This window comes from Euleptes europaea, chromosome 2 (assembly GCF_029931775.1).
Source record: "Euleptes europaea isolate rEulEur1 chromosome 2, rEulEur1.hap1, whole genome shotgun sequence".
NCBI classification, from domain to species: Eukaryota; Metazoa; Chordata; class Lepidosauria; order Squamata; family Sphaerodactylidae; genus Euleptes; species Euleptes europaea.
The window spans coordinates 107,868,453-107,894,593 of NC_079313.1; the positions used below are offsets into that span (position 1 = coordinate 107,868,453).

A 26,141-nucleotide genomic window follows, 5' to 3' on the forward strand; every position below is an offset into this window, starting at 1 on the left:
ATGCTCTATTCCGTAATTTTAAAGCAATTCAGAGCTTTCTTTCTAATGATCTTTAATAAAGGAGGTTACACATGGGCCTATTTTTTTAACAACAAAGAGGAACAAGTAGTTCACTGGTAGCGGTAAGGAAATCTAGAAGGGTATACAAAAGAGTAGATGTGCATATAACAAAATGGCTAAGTTTGCCATTTTTAAAGTGTGTCACAATTCAAGCTAGCTCTACACTACACCATTATCCCAGTCAAAGCACATTGTGACCTAAAGCAAATAACTTACTCTGCAATTAGACTAGATGTGTGTATAAAGGCATGATTTTAAACTTCAAGCACACTGCTACTGAGGATACGGCACCTGCAGTTAGACAGAATCCTGGAGCCTTTTAAATATTCTTATAACCCTTTCATAGTGGATAGAGCTTCAGAGTGCCAGAGTGACACCTACTGTACAATAGATGGATTGAAAACACAGGCTGCAATATAAGCTCTTGTGTGTGTGTAAAGTGCCGTCAAGTCACAGCCGACTTATAGCGACCCCCCTTTTTTTGGGGGGGGGGTTCATGGCAAGAGATTAACAGAGGTGGTTTGCCAGTGCCTTCCCCTGCACAGCAACCCTGGTATTCCTTGGTGGTCTCTCATCCAAATACTAACCAGGGCTGACCCTGCTTAGCTTCTGAGATCTGATGAGATCAGGCTAGCCTGGGCCATCCAGTAAAATGAAAATGTTTCCTGGCATTTGAATTTTGAATTAGCATATTGGCACAGTGTCTTTAAATACAGTGTCGAACATAATATGCACTATTAGCTATGAAAAAGCTTGATAATGCATGAAGATATTTTATTGTTTCTTTCAAACTCCACTCATTACTATTTGTCTATGGTAGGTAATGAAGCAATAGTAACAGACGAGTTTTTAAAAAAGTAACCTGGCTACCAATGACATATAACTTCAATACACATAACATGGTAAGGACTACATCCATAACCTCAAACTGAAGCCACATCTCTTGATTAGTCAAACCAAGCTGAAGATAGCTTTTTTGTGTAAAGGATTGGCTTTAAAGGTCAAGTGCAGTTGGTTGTGTATTGCAATTATTATGGAGGATTTCTTACTGGTACCAGGCACTAGGATACAGGAGACATCATCCTATATGTCACCAGTGATCACCCACAGACCCCACTTGGGAGTTCTTGTTCATTTCCGTAATGCTCTGTAACTATCAGAGCTATGCTAAGTATTCAGAGCTCAGGTTCTGACTATACCATCTCTAAGCTGACCAAGCAGGGTATTTACTTTGGTTCTGACATTATGAAGAAATACTGTTTTACCAATACTAGCTGTTTCTGGAGAATTCTAGGCACTTACACTGGGCTCTTAAATTACCTTGCCAACATACTTACAGTACTGCTGCTGCTACTCTTTCACCAGGATAGTGAGAAAAGCCCCAGGCCTCATGGAACAAGCCCGTTAAAGCATTAACCTAGTTTTCTGAGAAGTTAACACTGGTATGGAAAAGCTGTACAATTGGTTCCTCCCATGTGACCCCCCTGGCACTAAGGGCATGTAAAAATTTCAGATGTGGTCTTGCTCAGCCTCTCTGCTGTACAGAGGAGCAAAAAGTCTGATCAACTTTACAGCCATCCACCTTGCTCCACAAGCAGCTGTAACTCTGTGATGCAAAAGGCACATGGGCTTTATGATCAATAGATTCTGGATTGTGCTCTTAAGCGATACAAAGGCTTTATTTAGTTGCAAGCCAATACATTTTGTACTAGCAACCAAGGTAAGCATGCATGCTTCCTGAGGAAGATACATAAAGCATAATAAAAGAAAAAACGATTTAAACCAATAAGTTAAATGGCCTTCCATTTCAATTTTGGCTTTAAGTCTATACTGCATTATGGTTGGTTTTATTTTCTTGCACAAGCTGAAGAAGTCTTGCTGCCCTGGTCCCACCCCCACCCCGCCAATCAATTCATCTTAACCGACTTCTTTTGCCATCTCACCAGTGACATACAGGGAACTGACAGGCTTTAACCCAGGGAGCTCTGCATTCTTGTATGAGCTGCTTGGTACGAAGAAGCAGCTGGACAGACTGAGGTGCTTGGACTGACAGAGGTACATCAATTCCTCTTTCTGATTCACAGCATGGACAACAGTGAGACTCAAAGCCCATTACTGTTTCACTGCAGTTATCACATCAGAAGGCAAACTTGAAAGCTAGCTTGCAGGGAAGGGAGAAGCGAAGTTCTCTTGGGTTACTCCTGATAATAGCCACTGAATTATTCAGCGGACATTTAAAAAAAATATTAAGAAATGCAACTGCAGGCTGAAACAGCAAGACGAGTGTAACGGTACATATCTAAAGCAATCCAACCCATCACGGGCATTGAACATTCTGGTTTTATGCTTCTTGATGGAGAGTTGAGAGCTGCTTGCTTCACCCAGCAGTGGCAGCGATGTGAGCTATCCCTGGCTCTTTTTATGTCATATAGGAATTACACTAGAGAATTTCAGAGCAAAGCAGCCTTATTAGAAGACTGTAGTGGAATTCTTCTCCACCACCATAACATGAATATCACAAAACCTTATTGTGTAAGTAGATTTTCCCTCCTGCACAAAAGCAAAGAGTTACCAAATAGTTTCCACTTGGGAATGACTAATATCAGGCTTATGAATACCTGCTCAGTGTTAAAGTATTTGCCTTATAGAAATCCATGAGATTGGTATTATGAGAGAAAGGGTTTATAGGACTGGGATGCTCTGAAAGGAATTGTCATTTAAACAAAGGGGCATCTGACAACGCCACTCGAACCTAAGAAATTATATGCCACATACGCTCATGTCTCACTTAACACATACCCAGAAGTGCAGCATGTTCAAAACTTGCATTTCCCACTCTTAGTTTATATTCTCCTAAGGTAATTGGAAATATTACAAATATCTGCAGTTTCGAAGACGCCTGTGCATTGTACGTTTTTCTGAAGAACAGTGAATTTAAAAGTACTACTTTTAGAGGTGGAAAAATGTATATGAACCTACTAAAACAGGGACATTTTAATCCCTTGATGGTGACATCGACTTATATCGCCTGTGGTTTCCTTCCTACAAATTTGGCTTTAGTTTTTCAAGAGCTCCTTCAAACAACAGGAAAGACTTTGCTCTTGGGGCACCAATTATTATTAGCTGGGTTCAAAACATGATTCCCTGTTGGCAGCGTCCACTGCCCGCCCTTCCTAGGAGAGGCTTCTATTGGATGTTCGAAGCTGCCATTCAGACAGGAGGGCAGATTGATTTAGTATGCGGCTCATCTGGGAGTGAGAGCAAGATCATTAAAAATGCATGACTGTCAGGCAGAATTCCCAGTCTCCTCGTTAACTAGCAAATTTACAAACACTATTCAGGAACATTTAAACAAACTGAAATTAACAGCACACAATGTTTTGACCCTCAAAATCTAAATAGCTGCAGTGCCCATATCCACACCATCATCCATTTTAGGCGGACCACTCAACACGATGCCAATCAAAGCTGGAGAAAGCCAATACTGTGCAGTGAGAACTGTCTTCACTTATTTCCCCCCTCCAGACTGGGGTGGGAAATCACACACAACAAAGATTCTTAAGAGCAATTTTGTTAAAAATTTGTTCTGGTAGGCCAAGTTTTCCTAATATCTTCATGACCAAATATGGAGCTGTGTGGAACAAAGCCACCCCCATCTCAAACCTTCATCCCACTTGAAACATGTATTTATAGTGAGTTGTACCACAGTTAATCCAATTTCACAGATTCAATGCATTAAACAAATTGAAGTTGGTATCATGAATATGCAAAAAACTAGAAAAAAGAAACAAGTCTCTATGGAATTTGATTGCATATTCTTGCTTCAGAGATGAAATTTTTCAAACTGTCATCACATAAAATGTCCACTTTGTTTGTATAGGGGCTTGCCCAACGTAAAACGTAACAGAAAACAAACAGTTGTAAAGTTTTATCTCCAGATGCCTGACAACAGCTATTAATTCTCTTCTTCAAAGCTATCATTCAGCTGCAGGAGAAGCTTGCAATGAAAGCTAGTTTACATTTTCTCAAAACACTGTTTAAAGACAGCATGTAAATAACCTTGGACTAAAATGGTCAGAAGCAGCCTTAAGAACAAGCCAAGAGTTCACACAGATGAACTGCACAAGATTAAGAAGATTCTGGGTATGGGCAGTGCAAGGAGAGGAACAGATGCATCAGCAGTCAGAGGGACAGCTGCAAAAATTTTTCATGACTGAGTCAAGGAATTGCAGCTCAGAGACCTTACCATTTATACACAAGCCAACCCTTTTGAGGAGTCCCCTACAAAAGGCCTAGTTCACACAAACAGGTGGTGGTAAACCAGTGTTTGTTTGATCTGTACCACCCAGACTTCTACTTACAAGACTGAATGCCCTCCCCCTCTTTGTATAAGAACTGGAGATCACAGAGGAGAGAACTAGTCCCCCCCCAGTCACCAATTTGACAGGGGTGGGTTCCCCACCCCCCTGTATGAAGAAGTATTTAGTCACTTCAGCCCCCATCTGCATCTGAAGGGGTACTGCCCAAGCAGTTATGGCCTCGCCTGCTGTCTGACAGACCAGAAGCCCCTTTTCTAAAGTTCAAGAAACCTGTTCTGCTCTGTAGAGGAAATATCCTTAGACTGCAAAACACTGCTAACCTAAAATATTATTTATTATTATTTAACTTTAGGAGCAAGGGTGACAAGTCTGTTGTTTACAGGGCCCAGTAGCCACAGGGCCCAGTAGCCAATCTACTAATGGTAGTAAAGAGCTGCAAAATCTGATTAGCAAGAGGCTTTTAGTTTTAGAATCTCTAGAGGACTCACACAGCAATCTTAAACAGTTACATCCTTCTAAACCCATTGAAATTAATGGATTTAGAAGATTGTACCTCAGTTTTGGATTGTGCTCCGAGGCTCAGGATTAACAGATACGCAGGTCCTTCAGTGCAGAGACAGTTGAGTTTTGGTACAGTTTAGCTTTCACCTTAAAAGAAGTTCCTAGGATTCAAAATTATAGAGTTGTTTTGTTGGTGAATTAGGACTAGGACTATAGTAATGGAGAAAAGGAGTCTAATCCCTGTGCCATCTTCCCAACCTAATGCACCCCCCAGCTGTAATATTCCTCACAGGAGAAAATGTACAGGCACCAATATCCTATATTGTATTTGTATACTCTTTCTACAGGATAAATAGCAGCAGTGAGAAAAATGAAGACAACAAAAATGGTGTGAGGGAAAGAGTTAATCTTCTTGAACCGCAGCCCAGATCTAATGGAATCAATGTATCATTTTAAAAACAGCAGGAGATCCATTTGTGGATCTCCCCTTCTCCTGTCCAGGAAAGTCCTTAGCCACTATGTTGCAATAACTGCTCTGGCATGTTTGGTATAAACTAGCAAATGGAGCTTTTGTTATTACAATGAGCCTTATTAAAATGGAACCAAGAAAACAGCTGCAATCTTCTTTAAGGTAACCTGATAGCACATTCAGGTATCCATTTCTACTTTTACAAACCTCTATTAGGGTATGTATACATATCATGTTAGCCACAGATTGTGGGGAGCTTTGTCATCCTTGATTTTTACAACAAAAAAATTGGTTCAGATACAGCCAAAGAAATGAACTGCTTAATAAAAAGTCACCTCCACTGGCCCAAAAAATTGGAAGAGGGGGCAGGCCTCTGCTCCTCGACTCTGTATTAGTCAATGCTTCTATTACATTTGGCTAGAAAGGACATGCTCCAGATTGTGTGTGTGTGTAAAGTACCGTCAAGTCGCAGCCAACTTATGGCGACCCCTTATGGGGTTTTCATGGCAAGAGACTAACAGAGGTGGTTTGCCAGTGCCTTCCTCTGCACAGCAAGCCTGGTATTCCTTGGTGGTCTCCCATCCAAATACTAACCAGGGCTGACCCTGCTTAGCTTCTGAGATCTAACGAGATCAGGCTAGCCTGGGCCATCCAGGTCAGGCCCCAAAAATTGGGAGAGGGGGCAGGCCTCTGCTCCTCGACTCTGCATTAGTCAATGCTTCTATTACATTTGGCTAGAAAGGACATGCTCCAGATTACTACCATGGAATGGAAACCAGACTTTTAAAGTATATTCACATTTCAATCAAGTATTTCTTCAGTTTGAGAAGGATAGGTAGCATGAAAGCAATATTGTAAGACTGTATATGTCGGACTTTGGTAAAGGCAGCGATTAAAACGAATATAAAAACCACCAAAGTACATTTTAAAGGTAGCTAGATAAAGCACCCTGTGGTAATCTATGCCTTTCCAGCTTGATCTTGGAAGCTAAGCAGGGTCAACCCTGGTTAGTCTTTGGATGGAAGACCACTGAGGAATTCCACGGTTGCTATGCAGAGGAAGGCAATGGCAAACCCGCCTCTATTAGTCTCTTTCCTTGTAAACCTGATGGTGTCACCATAAGTCAGCTGTGACTTGACAACACTTACCACCAACACCAGACTTCCAAGTTGCTCAAGATACAGCAATCCTTTTGAAGGTGTTCCCCCTAATAAAAAAGCTGGCACCCCCCCACCAAGGTGAGCCAGGAGGTCTTTAACTCCAGATGAATGGTGTTTCAATAATTATTTCCCAACACCACGATCGAGAGGGGCATCATCTACCCAAGGCACATTTTAGCAGGCCTGTGCCATCTCAGCCAGGATTCACTGCTGCATCTTTCCCTAAGTTGCTTTACCTTGCTGCCAAATATCTCTCAATCTGAGACAAACATACCAGCTATTCAAAGAAACGGTATCACCATTAGCAGAAAAATTGAATGTCACATACTAAATCACAAAAGTTAGATTTACAAAATTAAAACAAACAAACAAAAAACAATTACCTAACACTAGCCAGAACATCGCTGACCTGAACTTTTGGAGACATAACTCAGTTTTTAAAGCAGAAACAGTAGCTCCACCGGACACAGAGTAACCAGGGAGAATTTGTCATAACATACCGGTATCGCTTTCTGAAAGCTTCAGCACTCCTTATTGGCCTATTAAAGTACTGACCCGCATTCAAATACTGACCTAGCTTGACCCCACTTAGTTTACAAGGGTGGCAAAGCTTTATGTTCAGCTTCAGGTTTCATACCTCACCTCCCGTCTGCATGCTTGGCACATACGGAATGGGTTGCCTTTTTACTCTACTGGTTCCAGAACTCCCCTCAGGAATTCCCTTGCAAGCGCTGTAGCATTTATGGCTACAGTCAAGGTGCCAGGGCAAAGAAAATCCACTTTTACCAGAGACTTTCTGGAAGTGAAGCACCTGCTCTGAAGAAAGGGGCACCCTCTATTCCATGGGGTTGTTCTGTCATGAGGACTATTTGTAAGCCCCAATACGCAGCACACTGCCTGATTTCCCCTTATTAACAGTGAGAGTCACCTTGAAATCTGCGTTTATGTTCATACAAATCATGCAACCATCCTGAGAAGCCAGCTTTATTCCACAGCCCCTCTCTTCTGAAGGAGAACTTTTCATGAGGAAGAGCTAGGCAGAGCACATTGCAACAATATTCTGGTCAATTAAGGACTCATTAATCCAACCTAAGAGGCATTTCAGGCTTCCTTTCCTCTGTAACTGCAGTGGATCACCACAACATCTTCAGTTGGAGCTGTCAAGGGGACACCTTATTATGGAAACCAGCTCATGTAAGCAAGCGCGTGACGAAAAAGAACTGTTGGGGTGGCGAGCTTAGTTTCTCTTTCACTGGGAGAAATAAGACAGCACATTAAATGAAAAACAGCAGGGGCACATGCATGCCCCTCCTGCAGCTGTAAACAGGTGACAAGGCAGGTAGCTTATTTTGGGACTGTGTGTAGCACCAGACAATTCTTTATCATCAGGTAACGTTCATCAGGGTGGAAAACATTTTTGAGCATTATGGGGCAGGGAGAAAGAGAATCAAAGAAAAATGTGAAAGCCGGGTCTTACAGGGAGCCAAGAGCCGTGTGTATTTTGTCCAGATTCAACTCAGTCTACCCGTCTTTATAAATTACATTATACTATAATCATTTTAATCTTTTTTTCAAAACCAAACTCCCTGAAACAGTTATTAAAAATCTGTGGCTGGAGACTTTAAGTCATCCTCCCCCCCTCCAATACTGAGCCTCCCAAAGTGGTACAAGTTGTAAAACAGCAGCATTATTAAGGAAAGTCTAGCTGATTAACCACCAATCTGTGTCATGGCATTACTCCTGCAGCAGCAAACACACACAGGCTCACTTTTCAAGTATGACAAGATATAAATATAGGAAGATGATACTATATCCTGTCATGATCAGGAATGTGACGAGTAGATTAAATATATCACAGTAAAAGGACAACAATCCTTTATCAAGCACAGAGCCATGCACAGGGCGGCGGCGACGGGGGTGGGTGGGTGAAGAGACTTGTGCACTCTCCTCCCCATACCCCCCCCAAATGAAGCAAGCCACTGTCAAGCTCAGGATTTCGCTGAAAATGCAATCGGAAGGCAAGAGATGGGGGGGGGGGAAGCAATAAAAAACCAAGCCTTTCCTATGTTCAAGCAAACTACCCCGGCCCCCCACCCACTCAGCTCTGTATCCGAGGCAATGGGCTCACAACAGGAAATGGGCATTTTCCTTTGCACTGAAAGGCACAGCTAGCACACGAAAGTACATATTGATACGGGGAAGTCGCATAAGGCATACATTCAGGTGACAGACAGCAAGATCAAACGAAAGGCAACGCAAAGAAAGAGAGGAGCAGCCCCCGAAGCACCACCTTGAGAGCCAGGGGTCGTTCCCGCAGCCGTCCCGAGCCGTGCATGCCAGAAGGGAAAACCACCGGAAACCTGTCCAACTCACATTGTTTAAATAGCTCCAGACACAAAGCCATGAGAGACACAAAGAGGGTGGGGGGCGAGGCAGAAAGAGGAGGAGATCGCGAGAAAGAGAGCGTCGAGGCGACGGCGGGGAGAAGGGCGAAGAGGCGGCGGCGGCGGCTCTCCTTCCTTGCTCTCTGGAGAGGGGAGAAGAGAGGAATCACTGCAGCGGCAGGAGGGCAGGGGCGGCTTCCACCCCGTTCATTGCGAAAAAAACACAACACAACACAACCACCAGCGGCTTCCCGGGCCGAGGAAGACAAGAGGGCCGAGAGGCCGAGCTGGCTGCCCGCTGCGGCGGCGGAGGGGCTGGCCCTTGGGCGATCCGGCTCCGAGGCAGGCAAGGGCGAGCGGCTGCAAAGAGACCAAGTGACAAGAGGACGCAGCAGGAGGAGGAGGAACGGGGGGGGGGAGAAAAAACGCGCACTCACCCTCCTCCCTCACTCAGCCAGCCCCCATCCGCTCCTGTGATGTACTTCCAAGGGGAGGAGCGGATGGGTTAAAGCCCCGGGTTCGCCACGCCCCCTTTCCCCCCCTCCCGGGGCGCGCCCGGCTTGGAGCGGGGAGACGCCGCTGCAGGGCGAGAGCAGCCGGGCGAGGGCCGACCGTCCGTCCGTCCGTGGAGGAAGCCCTTGGCCGCGCCGGCAGTGGGAGGGGAGGGCGCGACGCCGCGCGGTGGGCAGCCGCCTGCAGGGGAGGAGAGGCGACTCGCCAGCGCCGCGAAACCAGTTCCAACTAGTCCTTCCGCACATGCTCAGAAGGGCGCTCGCCGCTCCCTCCCGGCGCCAGCCAACGAGGGAGGGGGGGGGAGAGAGGCGGGCGCAAGCGCGCGCGCAAAAAAAGAGGAGAGCGCAGCCTTGCGTGGAAGAGGCGGGGGTGGTGGCAGTCGAACCCCCCCCCCCAGGTGGAACAGCTTGGCGAACCCCGGCTGTGTAGGCTGCGTTAGGGCGGCCTTCGTTCCCGCAAAGGAGGAGGAGGAGGAAGGAGGGAGGGGTGATGATCTGCAGGCGCAGACGGGTGGCTAACAGGTGTGTGGAGCCCGGGAACACCGGGCGGGGTTGGTGGTGCGCGACGCACGCTCAAGAGTGTAAATATATAGACTCTCTCTCTCCCTCTCCACACACACAGGTTTTGTATATTCTTTATATTGTTAGTAATGATATCTTTAAAAATGTTTAGACACTCCTTAGGAAGTCTGGTGATGGATCACTTTTTATGGTGGGTGGAGGGGCAAAGGGGTTCTTTGAACTTTCTATTTTTTTAAATGTAGATTGTATTAATGTAGATTATTTCATTGATACTCTTTTGTATTTTATATTTTCTTTTATTATTATTTTATTGTTTGTTTTATTATGTTATAAAAATAATATTTTATAATAATAATAATAATAATAATTAAAAAAGAGTCTAAATATATCTCCCGATACAACCAAGGGATGCATTTCATTGCACGGATGTATTGCTTCGAGTGAAGGAAATGAAAATACACAGCCTCGTCTTTGTTTCCCTCTTGCTGCTTCACCCGGCCTCCCAACATTGCTACATCCCACCCAAGCACAGAGAAGGTGCCAGCTGAACCCCCCATGCCACTCTGCCATAGATGATGCTAATATGCTGGATTGGGGGGGGGGTTAATTTCAGGCAATTTTTTTGGAGGTGGCAAAGGTCCTCACAGGATGACAGTTTTGTACCTTTGATAACTGATCCCTTGGAATCCTCTTTAGTTAGGGTTGCCAGCTCTGGGTTGGGAAATCCCTGGAGATTTTGGGAGCGGAGCCTGAGGAAGGTGGGGTTTGGAGAGGGGAGGGGACTTCAATGCCACAGAGTCCAATTGCCAAAGTGGCCATTTTCTCCAGGTGAACTGATCTCTGTCGGCTGGAGATCAGTTGTAACAGCGGGAGATCTCCAGCCACTACCTGGTAAGAAAGATCACCAGTACTGTAAAGTCGTTGCTACAAAAAACCAGTATACAGCTAATGATCAATATATAAAAAATGCTATTAAATAAGTTACAACATAAACGTGTCAAAGTGTCACCCTACGTACATATGGTGAATATAAGTGAGCAAACAACATACAAACAAACAATGGACACTTATATATACATATATACATGAGCAAATCAGTCCAAAAGCGGAAACAAGATATTTCAGAATAGACTAACAAGTCTCCATGAAATTGACCAGAGTAAGCAATTGCAACAAGGGCTAAATTCACTTCTATACAAAATGTTGGAACGCATGTCCGAGCATGATGAGAAAAGCCCAGATGAAGCACAGAAACGCCTTCCAGATAAGTTGCGTTTTCGCCAAAAAGAATTTGGCTTCTTCAGCCATCACTTTTTGTTGAAGTGCCTAGTATGTGACCTAGAGACTCAATGAGCTGGAACAAGCTTCTCAGAACATCGCTTGCAGTCTCTCAAAAAAGAAAGTGGTTTTCTCCAAAAAGAAAGATATTTTCTGTTTTTGCTTTACTAGTTTTTGAACCAACTAACAGTATTAAAGGTTTTTTTTGCCTCCGACAATATAATTTGAAAAGCAGTTCATTAAGGAAGAGAACACTACATGAATAAATATAATTCTTTCTTTCTTTCTTTCTTTCTTTCTTTCTTTCTTTCTTTCTTTCACAAGATAGCAGGTACTATGCTGAGGGATTGTGGTCAGACAGAGTCAGTCTAGAGGTGACCTTTGTGCTGTTGGCAAATGATTGTACACAGCAGGTTTCAAGTAAAGGCTATTATATGCAAGCACAATTATATGTGGTTTTATGTGTAGCGCTAAAAGACCAATTGAGATACAAGTAGAGCCATTTCCGCATAGTTTAAAAGCATGTTGCACAGTATGCCAGAGAGATACAATGCGTCACAGTATGTATATATAAAACTTGAAACAGTGGAGTGTTCTATTAAAAATTAATGCTGATGCAGATCCAAGGTACAAAAATCGATGTGTGTAAGTGTAATTTGGTATATTCATTTTTATATATCGACTGAAGAAAAACATTCATTTTTAATACAGCAGTCCACTGTTGCATTATTTATTTTAAAAAGAAGGGATTCAAGTTATAACCTTATGCATTTTTAGATGTTATTTTACATTTGATTTTCAGGACTCTTTAGTATTCCATTTTTAATGACTGAATTAAAAACATCATTTTCTAATTGTTTAGAATACATTACATCAAGTTTTTTATTGGTTTATTTGATGGTCCTAAAGGTAAAGGTCCCCTGTGCAAGCACCGGGTCATTCCTGACCCATGGGGTGAAGTCACAGCCCGACGTTTCCAAGGCAGACTTTGTTTGCGGGGTGGTTTGCCAGTGCCTTCCCCAGTCATACTATATTCTATATAGTTTTTTAGCAATCACATAGTTGTTATTTGACACGTATATGTGTATACTTTTGCTAAAGTGAATATATTCCTGAGACCCAGAGGGCCTAACTAACTACACATTACAATTTTCCACAGGTCCTCTATAGGTCCACAGAATCCACATGTGCTTGCAAGTTCCATACTGGGAATAGTTTTTGGGCAAACAGGGTTTGGTTTGGATCAGGACTGTGACACATAAAGGCTTCAGCCTTTCCCTGCACTATTTCCCAGACTTGGAAAGGCCCTGGAAGACCTCTGTTTGCTCTGTTAGGGAGGATGTGGGAATCTGCTGGATGGAGAGCATCTTTTCCAACAGACTGGGAAAAGCATGCTAGCCATTAATGTATTAACACCTCTTGATTGGAGAGTTCAAGTTCTCATGGGCTTGAGCCCAGGACCTAACACTCAGATTGGCTAAGGGCCCTGGAGCACACATGGGGCGGAGGCTGAAAAGGGGAACTTTTCCTTTGTTTGGGTGTGTGTTTCTGTGTGCATTTGGAGTGTGTTAGGGGAGTTATCTCTCCTGTGTGTTTTGCCATGAAGGATGTCAGATGGGAATGATGCTAAAGATAATTGTACATGCACCAGGGGAGGGGGACATCCTGCAACTAACAACGACTAGCTATACCATGGATTGGAAGTACCTAGCTAGTAACGTTCCTTTTGTTTACTTTGCTTAGTGCACCTAGATCTGTTCTTGTACACTGAGTTTGTGCCATGTGGTATTCTGAGTTTGTGCCTTGCAAAAATAAAGTTGTTTAATTAGAGAGAGTCTGCATAAGTCCTTACCCACCTGCCTTGGCTACTTGGCATGCTACAGTAATACACCCCTATAACCCTCCTCGGATGACCCACAAGAGAGAGAGGGGGGTTGGATTTTACCAGAGGTGGTGGCAGTGACAGAATAAGGGAGGGTAAGACAGTGGCCAGTCTTGCCCTACAAGGTGACCCAGCTCATGGTAGTAATGCACAATTAAGTCATGCTACCTTTTCATAAACTATTGATTCCAATTAATTTTTATTATTTTGTATCTATTCCTGTAGTCTTTCCTGCTACAAAAAAGGTTTTTTTATGCTTGAAACCCCTGAAGTCAATTACTGCATTGTCTTGGCAATAAATACTCCTGCACCTTGTATGGATTTTCACAACAGTTTTAAGGTTACAACGTCGTTTTCCAGCCACAGAATGCATACCCAGACCTGAGGATGTCTGACAGTACAGGGCAGGGATCCCCAACATTTTTGAGCCTGTGGGCACCTTTGGAATTCTGACACAGGGTGGTGGGTGCAATCTCAAAGTGGCTAACGTGGGAGGCGGAGCCACACACACATTCACCCAGAAAGTCCCAGTGCAGGGAAGAAGAGCGGTAATTTAAACAATACACGGGGAAAGAGAAGTGAGAGACAGAATAAAACCAGCGCTGTGGTGGCAGCTGCCACCAAAGCAATATTATTATTTTAATCTGCACAAATGTTCAATAGCCAATCAGAAGTCATTCTCGGCAAGAGCCTCACCCACTTTCTGAAAACACTTGGCGGGCACCAGATAAGGTGTCAGTGGGCATTATGGCACCCAGAGGCACTCTGTTGGGGACCCTGGTTTAGGGCCACCAACAGACAGAGATGGAGGATGTATGCATCTCAGCTGAAGCATATAGCACAAAAAGGATCTTTTTCAGGCAGCCCAAGGAGGAGGAATGAACTACACAGAGAGAAAGATGGTCATGAAAATGGCATTTCCCTCTCACTCTAGCCAAAAATTAGGTAGGCATCATGGCTTGGCAGGTCATCTTGTTCCTTGAGCCAGGTCAGGCAGGAAGCATATGTGTCCCTTGAACTGCTTGTTATTCAGAATGTCCAGTTAGCCTTGTGATTTATTTATGCTTCACTGATTGTGCTATGCTGTGCTGAGATATATAAAGTCTGGCTACTAAGGGAAGGAAAATTGGAACACACTAGAAATACGGTCTGGAGTGGACTTTGTCTCCCAAAGCAAGCGCTCATGGTTTAGGTTCTCTTTAGATTTCATCAGTCAGATGAATACACATATCAATGTGATCTAGTGTTAAAAAATTAAATAGTAAGATAGGAGACCCTGGTTGACATCCAACAATCCTTTTATCAATATAGCATCAATTTGAAGTGTGGACTGGCTCAAACTAGAATGTTAAGGCTCTGTAGCTGTCACTAAAAAAAACAGACCCACCTATTTATTTATTTATTTATTTAGTTACATTTTTAGGCCACCCTCCACGACCAGGTTGTTTTCTGCCTATTATAAGCATTTTCCAGGAGTTGTCACCTGTTAAATGGGGACTATGTAGCGTAAGGAATGGGGATTCCAACAATATTGTCCTAATTACTTTTGCTCCAACTTGGATAGCTGAGGCTAGCCTGATCTTGTCAGATCCCTGAAGCTAAGCAGGGTCAGCCTTGGTTAGTATTTGATGGGAGACCGCCAAGAAAGTCTAGGGTTCGTAGGCAGAGGCAGCCAATGGCAAACCACCTCTGAATGTCTCTTGCCTGGAAAACCCTTTGGGGTTGTCATAAGTGGGCTGTGACTTGACTGCAATTTTTTTTTAGTTTTTGTTATATAAACACTCAGAATAGTTATTTTCTGCTTTCACAGATGGTTACAACTATTCTGAGTTATAATAATTAATAGAGAGTGGGCAGCTTGCACCTTGTGAGCTGCATACCACCTACCTGGCCCCTTTTTATAGTTTTCAGCATAGTTTAAAAATGTACATGGAGTATGGCCCACATACACATTTTCGTTCCTGCCAATTTCCAGTTGCATTTGGATATACACCAGTTTAATTGCTGCATTGTGTGGTTAAATGTGATATTAGAAAGAGTGTCTGAGATTTAGCAGCAGTGCAAAATATCCCTGAAAAGTAAGGCATACATGTTCTGGATTGGGGGGTAGCTGTGTTCCTGAGCATCTACAATGAATGATGGCACTGGGGAAGGATCTGAAGACATGCCATGCATCAAAGGGGAGATAATGGTGTGCAGAGGTGGATTGACCATTATGGCCATTGGGGCATTTCCTGGTGGGCTGATGGCCTGCTCTCCAACAGGGGCTGAGCCAGCCCAGTGACAAGTAGGGCAGCACCTGGCCATGCCAGTGAAGGCCCCAGCCTGGCCATGCCCAGTGTAGAACTGGCTGGGCAGGCAGGCTGGCTCTTCATCCCTCCCTCCTTCTCTTCCTTGGTGGTGGGAGGGGTGGGAACTCCGAGGGCTGCGCTGCTGCCGCGGTCCACAAGGGCTAGCATAAGTGGCGCTATGCCAGCCTCTGTGCCAGTTTGTGGGGCAAGTGGCAAAAACACCGGTGTAGGGGTCACACTGCCTCCAAAGGAGTCCCCCACCCCAGGAATGGGCTATAAATGATTGCTTCACTGAATGACTTAAAAGAAGAATAACAGTAAAAGAACACAGGGGGTAAATACTGCAAAATATATACAATCATATAATATTTAGCTCATTTTATGTTTTGTCTTTTGGGATTAATGCGGTGACCACTATCTACTGGAAAAAAATACAGAATCCAGTGTTTTGGAAAACAGTCACATTTGCATTAATAGATACAGATAGAGCAAGATATATCATTGTTTCCTTCCTTCCCTTATAAAAAAAATCATAGCTGAAAAGAAACCCTTTCTGATGGTATATTAGACTTTTTTTTATTTTATTTTTTTACAAAAGTCAACATTACAATTTAAATTGTAAAAAAGAGTCAAATACAAATCTGGGTGATACAATTCATTTTTCAGTCCCGCTATATTCTGAGACAGAATTTTAAGTGCTCAATAAAAGATGAGCTAGGCTTGAAGGGCTTCCTTCTACACATCACCAGTGTACACAGTCCACCTAGTCCCCACAGAATAGCATGCCATAGCATGCTTCTCTTTTGGAGAAGTTGAACTGGAATGAGAAATGACAGAAAAGAGACTTTATGGGACCAGTGAAGTAAGAGGCTATAGAAAATTTTGGGATAGGAAAACAAAGACTCCTTATTAGGAAATGGGAAAAGATGAATATTTAGTGCTAAAGTGGAACAAGTATGGATCTAGTGTTAGCTGCACAATAATATCCCCAACAATTGTGCAGGGGGTTGGACTAGATGACCCTGGTGGTCCCTTCCAACTCTGTGATTCTATGATAATTGTGTGGGGAGGTCATTTGCTCTGTAGAGGGGTTTGCCATGCTTGGGTTGGGATTGGGGTAGGAATGTGTTTGCTGGCAGAGCTAGTATGTCTGTTCTTTAAAAAACACACACACACAATGAAGTCCTGTGTACTCCAGTGCTGGAGAGAAGAAGCAATCAGGTTAAAACAAAACAAAACCAATATAAAAATTAAAGGATATGATCTGACAGCAGACTGTTTCAGGAATTAATAGACTTTCTGTCCCCCCACCCTACTTTTTTCCTCCTCAGATTTACAAGGAGAGCTAGCTGCAGCAGCAGTGGCAAGCAGAGAATACAGCTGCTGATCAAATTAAATGCTTTACATATTTTTGTTGAGGGTCTCACAATGACATAGGGGTGTGTGCGTGTGTGTGTGAAAGAGAGAGGGTATGTGCATGTCAATCACAATCAGTGAAAATGCACAGACAGTAGTCAACATGTGCTTGTGACTCATGCAACCTCAGTATATATAGCACTTTGAACTGCAATAGATATGCTGTTCGGGTGGAAACACATCATATTTTCCAAGCAACAAACCATTGCAGTTGAAGTACAAGAAAAATGCAATATCTCTGCATAAACATCTGAACATGATCTCATGCAATAATTGAGTAACAGCAGCACATTTCTTGTACAGTATAACAATCGACCAGAAAGGCGAGAACAATACGCATCAGCTTTATAAAAAAACGGATGCAGGAACTCAGTTCCTGCAGTTTGCATTTAGAGATGCTTACATGCATTCACTGGGATGACTGTCCTTTATCAAGCATTGCAAAAGTGGTTCTGGTTTTTGAAGCATTTATAAAGTGATGCTGTGTAAGTAACATATTCCACCAAAACAAATTGCTACAAACACAGCAACAGAAAGTCAGAAGCAATATAAGGGGGTGGGGGAGATGATGAAACGGAAGCCGAATGCAGCCAGACAGCTAAGAAACAGATTCTGGAATCTATTATCAGTTCTCCACTGGTCAAAAACTCATATACAGGTGGGTGACAACTGAGAAAGGGCCTTCTTGGTCATGGCACTAGGGCTGCCAACTCCAGATTGGGAAATTCTTGGAGATTTGGGGGTGGAGCCTAGAGAGGGCACAGTTTGGGGAGGGGAAGGACCTCAGTGGGGTATAATGCCATACTGTCCACCCTCCAAAGCAGCCATTTTCTCTGGGGAAACTGATCTGTGTAGTCTGAAGATTAGTTTTAATTCTTGGAGAGGCGCAACCCGATGTGGCACTGAAACTTTGGAACTCCCTCCCCAGGATTTGCCTGTTTCCTATTGTTATCTTCTGCCAGTGGGCACAGACTTTTTGTGTTTTGTGCTTGGTAGCCCCTCACTTAGTAGCCCTCTTCTGTATTTATGTGTTTATATATTTTATTTAATTATTTTAAGTATTTTGTACATATGTGTCTCTTAAACACTGTTTTGATGTCTGAAATGTTTTAAGTTCTGAAACATTTAATATTTGAAATGTGTTGATGTTTGCAGCCTTTGAACCCTGAGTTGGATTGGAAAAGTGGTGTAGAAATGTTTTAAATAAATATATAGAATGTACAACATAGGGTCAACTTATTGTGTGGGCTGATCATCTTATAGAATAGAGCCAAGGCTTTTATCTCTTTAAACACATGGTTACATGAGGATAGGATCCATGCAGTGTACGCTGACACCAAGGAGAATCCCATCCACTGTGCTTAAGGCAGCAGGCCTGTAGGTACAGTTTGGAGTACATGAGACTGAATAGGAACTGGACACAGTGATTGACGCAGCTTCCCTACTTCATGCGGATGTGCCCCAACAGCCCTGAAGAAGGCACAGATTCAACCCGTGTTATTTTCCAGGTCACCATAAAGAGCACTGTTGGACCTATGGAGCTTCTGCTTCCCTCTGAGAGGTCTTCAAGAGACAGGAAACCCCCCATCCCTTTTGGAAATCACTCACCCACTCCTAAGGCTGTGTGGCATTGGATGGCCAGCTAAGCCATTAATAGAACAACCCCAGCCTAAATTAGTGTGGAAAACAACACGGTTGCTATAAATGCTGGCTTTTGTGCCTGGACACCATCATTTGGAAACCTCTATTTGGCACCACTGGGGTTAAGAAACTATGTAACATAAGGTAGCCAGATGGCCAGAAGGCTGTGCAGGATGGAGACGGATCAGAAATCACATGAGATAGTTTCACAGCAAAACACAGACTCGCGCCAAAATGACTGCTGAGACATAGCTGATGCATGCCAGAAAGAATATGGCAGGAGCGTCAGTCACTATTAAGGGTCTAAGGAGCCCTTGTTGTGGAAATCATTCCAAATTCTGCAAAGCTCTAACAGCAAAATGTCAAAAAGGTAACCGCTTTTGTGTTTGCATAATGTTTAAAAAAATAATTGTAACATACTGAGGAACAACATGGATACATATGTTTTATTTTAGCTAAAGCAAGTGCAAAAGCAGGACTGCAGCTGAACATCAAGAAGACAAAAGTAATGACTATAGGAGAATTACACAGCTTTAAGGTTGACAATGAAGAAATTGAAATTGTTGAAGCCAATTCCTTGGCTCCACCATCAAACAAAAGGGAGACTGCAGCCAAGAAATCAGAAGGAGATTGAGACTGGGAAGGGCAGCCATGAAGGAGCTAGAAAAGATTTTGAAGTGTAAGGATGTGTCACTGGCCACCAAGACTAGATTAATTCATGCCATTGTATTCCTTATTACTATGTATGGATGTGAAAGCTGGACATTGAAGAAAGCGAATGGGAAGAAAATAGATTCCTTTGAAATGTGGTGTTGGAGGAGAGTGTTACGGATTCCGTGGGCTGCCAAAAAGACAAAAAAACAAATCAGTGGGTTCTAGATCAAATCAAGCCTGAACTGACCCTAGAAGCTAAAATGACTAAACTGAGGCTATCATATTTTTTTCACATTATGAGAAGACACTAGAAAAGACAGTCATGCTAGGAAAAGTTGAGGGCAGCAGGAAAAGAGGAAGACCCAACAAAAGATCGATTGACTCAATAAAGGAAGAAGCCACAGTCCTCAATTTGCAAGATCTGAGCAAGGCTGTCAAAGATAGGACATTTTGGAGGACATTGATTCATAGGGTCTCCATGAGTGATGGCATTTAACTCACACACACACACACACACACACACACACACACACACAGACACAGAGCCTGTGGCTACCTCTCCTCTTCTATACTATGTGCTGTTACTGTTTTCTGTTCAACATTGATCCCGTTATTTAGGTAAGCCCCCAAAAGCTTTATAATCCTGATCTTAGAAAAGAGCAAGAGTCCAATAGCACCCTAAAGACTACCAAAATTTCTGGCAAGGTATGAGCTTTCATGAGTCACAACTCACTTTTTTGTTAGTCTTTAAGGTGCTACTGGACTCTTGCTCTTTTCTACTGTTACAGGCAGACTAACATGGCTACCCATCGTGATCTAAGTCCTGATCTTGTTCAGCATCACAACTCTTCTCAGGTAAGCTACTGTTGCTCCCATGTCAGAGATGGGAAAGTACAGCTGTTTTAGCCAAGTCACCCAGTAAATCTTTATACCACACACATTATCCGTGTATTAGTCATATTTCTAATGCAGGGGCGGGGAACCTTTTTTCTGCCAAGGGCCATTTGGATAGTTATAGCATCATTCGGGGGCCATACAAAATTATCAACTTAAAAATTAGCCTGCTATATTTGGCCAAACTTTTAGCCAAGAGGCACGACCAGAGACGGCTCCGAGTGTCTGCCACATAGAGTGACTCGCTTTTGAGCTCTGCTGTCCCCAGCTGGGCCCAAGACATTCAGGCAGGGCAGCATCCTTCTGAGCTTGAGATCTACCAGGACCCATGAAGGGCCAGACCAAATGATTTTGAGGGCCTTATACGGCCCCCGGGCCTGACGTTCCCCACCCCTGTTCTAATGGAACCCCATAAACCTGCACAAGGAGAGGTCATAGCCACGGGTGCTAGGATTTGTGGACATAGGGTAGCCCATGATCCCATAATCGTGGTGGCCGGCACCATATCAGCCACAATGTAGAGATGTTTGTCTGCTCAATCATTGTCTCTATTCATGTGTGCCTCCTCTGTCTTCTTAAGGGTTGACATTTTCAGTTGAGGGCCATCATTAAGTGTGAACTGACCCTATGTGTACCGTACATTCTGCTATCTGTGTACTTTTTAAAAAAAGGATCATGTGTATGTTATGCAGTACTTCCTCATGAGTGAACCTGCCAAGAGGCAAGATCAAAACAGAATGGGCAAGATCAAAACAGGAATATTCAGGCTATATACAAAGAGCATTCATATGGAAAAAAGCCTGCCTAGTTCCACTCAGGCTCGAATCTCACTGTCAAAACATAGCTCTGCCAGCTTTTTCTGATAAGGATATGAGGAACCTGTCTGGTCTAATTACATAACAATGCTGTAGTCTGGGGAAATAAAGAGCCTGCGTGCCCACCCAGACATCATGGATGGAATATACGTCTCACAGGTGTGTAGCTAGAAGATAATTAAGCAACTTATCTCAATATACCCAATGTAATATTTCGCTTCCTCACTTTCTCCCACACAGATCCAGGAGAGAAAATTAAACAAGAAGATTGCCTTGCATACAAACTGCATAATCCTCTGCCTGTTTTCAGAGAAAGCTATTTCTGGACGATGGAATCTAGGTCAAAAAGAAGAAAATCTTGAAGAGGAAAAATAATTATTGCTGCCATCAAAGGCGACACAGGGTCAGGGCTAGCTGATACGATTAGTAATGGGCCTCGCTGTGGGACTTCAGCTTCTCGTAGATGTCTGCCGAGCTGCGGTGTGGCAGTGATAGGTCGTTCCTTGCCCATATTGTCACACATTTGGGCTTCTTCTCAAAATGGGTCCTCAGATGCTTTATCAGTGGCACACAGACTTGTGTGCAGATACACAGAATGCTCACAAGGACTGAGCAGCCATCTTCTGCCTAAAGCACAGAATATTTGTCACTGCTTAGAACAAATGAGATATTCTTGGGAGCTCAAGCTTTTCCCCTAACTTCATTTATGTGAGAGCCATGGGAGAGGGGTTGTGGCTCAGTGGTAGAGCATCTGCTTTGCACGCAGAAGGTCTAAGGCTCAATCCCCAGCATCTCCAGCTCAAAGGACCAGGTCATATGTGATGTGGAAGACTTCAGCCTGAGGCCTTAGACAGCTACTGCCAGTCTGAGTAGGTAATACTGCCTTTGATGGACCAATGGTCTGATTCAGTACAAGGCAACTTCATATGAGTTAGCTGTGTGACTGTTCAGTGGTGAGAGAGCACTCTGCATTAGCTGAGAGATGCTTCCTATGTCATCAAGTCACAGCCAACCTATGGTGATCCCATAAGGTTTTGAAGGCAAGAGACATCCAGAGGTAGTTTGCCATTTCCTTCCTCCATGTAGTACCCCTGGTCTTCCTTGGTGGTCTCTGTGACAGATGTTAGGTTCTGACTCTCCCTAAGAGTGACCAATGAATGCTGGCAGAATGTCGAGTCAGTTGGAAAACTTCCTGAGAGTGTCAGGAAGGAAGGTGGGGGGGGGAGTAGAGAGAGAGAGAGGAGAGAGAAGGATCGGAGAGGTTCCTGAAATAGGGAAGTGGAACCAGTAGTTCTTCCTGAGGGAAATAGCTCCTAGGAAGGGTTGTGTGTGTGTGTGATCCCTATCAAGTGTTAAAGAAGGAAAATTGGAACCTTATATATTCCTGCCTCCACAGACTTTAGCAATTTTGTGTCAAATAAGCTTGTTCCTGTTTATCTAAGGAGTAACAGCCAAATGATCTCTCCCAACAGTTACAAACACCTGTTGGTAGAACAAAACAGCTACATTTTTGAGTCATACTATCTATTGTATATTGGTATATATAAAATTTCCCTCATTCCTGTTGCCTTTTCACTAGCCATGTTTAAAATGGAAACCTCCCTGACAGTCTGACTTGACCATTTCCCCATAAGAGTGAAATAAAACAGTTTATGTGTTGTGAATTCATATCAGCCTTTTGCGTTCCAACCAAGGGTGTTTCAGTTCCTTATCATCCCAGGCTGTATCATAATGTATCTATATACATTTTAACATCTGGGGGACAGACAGAAAAAATAATAAGAAAAAGGAGTTTTTTTGACAAAGTGAAAAAGGGAGGGGGAAGTGTCATAGGCCCCTTTCAAACTGCCCATTTTAGCAGCCAGTTGCTAAGACTTTTTGTGCCATTTCATACACAACCATTTGGGCTCCTGGCTGCTAACAGATTTTTTTTAACCTTTTCAGGCACAGCCGCTTGTGTCCCATTGACATCCTGAAGCTCAGCCATTTTTTTATGAAAACCGCTTTCACCTGTTTTCAGTTTTTCCTTGCGCTTCTGAATCACTGCAATGTGCTGTTTAAAATGTCTGGAGTGCTTCCAAAAGAACTGTTCCCCCCCTTTTCTACAGTGCCTTGTTTCCCAGCTTTTTTTTAATGTTCTGAGATTTGGGCTATAGCACCATAGCAATCCACTGCATCTCAATGCTGGTGATATAGCAATTCAGAGCATTCAGATGTATTGGATTGCTATGGTGCTATAGCGCAAATCTCAGAACATTTAAAAAAAGCTGGAAAAGAATATGCCATGGAAAAAGGTGGAAAAAAGAGGCAAGGCTTGAAAGGGCCAGAGCACTTCAGAGCACTTTAGAGATGGCTCATAGGTGAATTGAAATAAACTGTATGACTTTACTTGGAAATGGGTCAACAACAGATGACATCTGGTTTAGAACGGTAATCTGAAAGGGGCCATAGTCTCTCATCCAAGTACTAACCATGGCCAACCCTACTGAGCTGCCCAGTTCTGACCATCTTGGGCTAAGCTGGGTTATTCAAGTTGCTTCCTATGTTATAAGGGGTATAAACTATTTTGAAAGTCTAACTATCAATGCCTTCCAGACACCATGGGCTCTCACCTTTCTGATGAAACCTCAAAAGTAAAGTTGGGTAATTTGTACCCTCCCTCATGTGATTACACCTCAGGAGCTCCTGCATCTCTGCTCGTGATGAAGCATTAAAAAGCAACCATAGCAAATACTCTTAAAATATACTTTTGGGGGAAAATTTTGTCTTGAATAATCAAAGGCCTCTAAAGCTGGTTATTGATCTATCTTCCATCTACTGAATCTTCCTCCTCTCTTGCAATGGCACCCTTGCTATAAAATTTCAATGATAACTTCCATGGGTGATAATGTACCAGTTTTATATCATATATCACTGGTCAGCCAGCCACTAATGTTAGTGGAGGCCCTCTTTGAGGAGCCGATAGAAGGTCATGGGCTGAGATGCACCTTCTCAAAGTGGACTGCCAGGAAGTCTCATCATGGCCACAGAGACACCAATCCCTCCAATCCTCACTAGCGAGGTCAAATTGTATGCCCTCAAGAGGCTGGGTTTGGTCCTGACTGAGGCTGCTGGTTGCCATAGTAGATACTCTTAGTGCTCTTAATGTGCTTTTAGTACTCAGTGGCCTTTGGATTCACATGAACGATGACAATGCGTACACAGGTACAGCCCAAGCACTGAGCCCAGAGGGCAGCATGTCCAGCTTTCAGCAATGGGGAAATCTACCATTTTCCCATATACAGTTACTTTCCCAGCATAACCTTTAGCTAGGACCCCCTGGAACTCAGCACATATTATCCCTTTCCTCACAAGGGAAGAAACTGAACAAAACTATCAGTGCCCTCCTGCCCCAAGGAAACATAGTCAGGAGAACCCTGGATTTCTTTATTAAAGTCAGTGATTCAAAGTGGCTGTCAAATTTTTTTTCCAGTCAATTAGATGAGCTGGTTTCACTGTTTCCGCCCTCTTCGGCCTTACTCTTTGTGAGGTACAAAGGCTTTGTCTGTGGGCATGATCAAGGGAAGGTCCTCATCTGTCTTCCTGGCTGTCTGACCTGAGCTAACTCACATTTAGGTCATTTATGCACGGTAGCTTTAACCTTTTTTATTCCCCGTTTCAGCCAGGATCAAAGTAACCCATGTTGGGGGAAACTGTATGCATTTGCTGGAATGATCAGGGACAAAACTGTGTACTAATAGAGGCATGAATACAGAAAAGCAGTCTCCCAAGCACAAATCAAGTCCCACTCCTTCAAATGCTGCTCTGTAATTGGCTGACTTCACAGTACTCACCCTGAGAGAAGATCTCCTTCCCCCCAGACCCAACTGCTGCATAAAAAATCATTTTAAGAATAAAAAAACAAACAAATGGAGCTATCTGAAAGAAGGGAGGGGGGAGAAATCCAAGCCTCGCTTTAAAAAAGCCTTTCTTTTGCTCAGAAAGAGCTCCGAGTAGCAGGAAGCACTTGAATCCCACACACTGAATTACACACTGCTTCATGATTGGCTGTGAGAGAAGCCAATCTTCTGTGCTTCCCCTGTTTGGCTATCTGCCTGCTGCCTTGAAGAGGGGTTTGGAAAAGAGTGGGGCAAAGCTCAAACCGAGAACAGAGTATGCATGCTCTGTGACTCTGGAATGAGCCAGGATGAACAGTTTAATTCGGGCCAGAAGAGGAATGGGAAAAGCTGGGTTTGTTTTGCGTTGAAACAACGTTGAGCTTCCAAGGAATGAGGTAACGTGCATACTGAAAAATTTGATCTTGGCTGAAACAGGGTGTAGAGATTTTTGAAACTTAATTAATTGGCAGCAGGGCACACCCTTGCCATTTTAATGTTGGTTCCACAGAACCCTGATTCTTGCCATACTGAAATATTGGTTACAATAAATTCTAGGTCTATTGAAAGCTCCTGGTCAAAGTCTACTTTCTGTACTGGTCACCTCCTCACCTCAGTGCAGCAACCTTAAAGGGATTAGCTTCTGTTAATCCACTCATTCTAAGGTACTAGACAGCCAAATATTTGCTCTAAGGATGCTGACTCCAAGATAGAATGTATCATTGTCTTTCTTTCCTTTTGATCTCATTAATCATTAATCTTGGTATGCCTTATTGTTTTGGTATGTTATATTGTTTTAGTTCCATTGTGTAATCACTGACTGACCTTTGCTATCCATTGTAATATTCCTTAATAAAAACCTTGGATGCTCAGAGAAGAAAAGAGCATTCTCTAAGGAGAAAAGATACAGAATAGTCTGTCTTTCCTTCAGCAGGGAATAAAGGAGGATAAAGCGACCATGAATAAATGACCATAGTGTGCAACCTAAATTTGAATGTTTAGAAAGAATTGGAACATTGTGTGGCTTATCAAATGTTTGATGTTTGTTAAATTTTGCCTGCTCAACACAACACAGGCTTTAGTTGGCAGTGAGTAGAAGGGTCTGTTTTCAAAAGGAAAATGGGTGTGTGTGTGTGTGTGTGCGTGTGTGTGTGGGAGAAATAAAGAATGGAATGCGAATGGATAGAAAAGTCAGCAAGCAGGAAAGGTCAAACGAGAGCGAAGAACTGTAGTATTTCAGCTTCTTACATGTTAATAATGCAAATAATACTATTCATAAAGTGGCTAACAACTAGGCACTGTACAAAAAATTAAATAAACAAAATACTGAATGGAAAAGCCACATGGACTAGAATGAATGTGCTGTATAGAATGACTCTGCTCCACTTTCTGTATTGCAAAAACAATAACTACACAGCAGCATCCTTCGCATTCCTTTGTGAAAAGATCCTCATGTGCTCATGCAAAG

The 26,141-nt window shown here is 43.2% G+C and overlaps 1 protein-coding gene across 3 annotated transcripts in view; it reads right to left on the reverse strand.

Moving 5' to 3' along the window:
* Nucleotides 1-26,141, reverse strand: part of DLGAP4 (DLG associated protein 4) — a 122,532-nt gene that overhangs the window by 49,220 nt on the left and 47,171 nt on the right. The window contains exon 1 of one of the 3 annotated variants that reach the window (XM_056845353.1): nt 8,883-8,995. The exons of the other annotated variants lie outside the window; for them this stretch is intronic. Coding sequence (XP_056701331.1) covers nt 8,883-8,913 — 31 coding nt within the window. The 5' untranslated portion in view covers nt 8,914-8,995. Of the gene's footprint in view, nt 1-8,882; nt 8,996-26,141 lie in introns of those variants that run through there. 3 annotated transcript variants of the gene reach the window in all.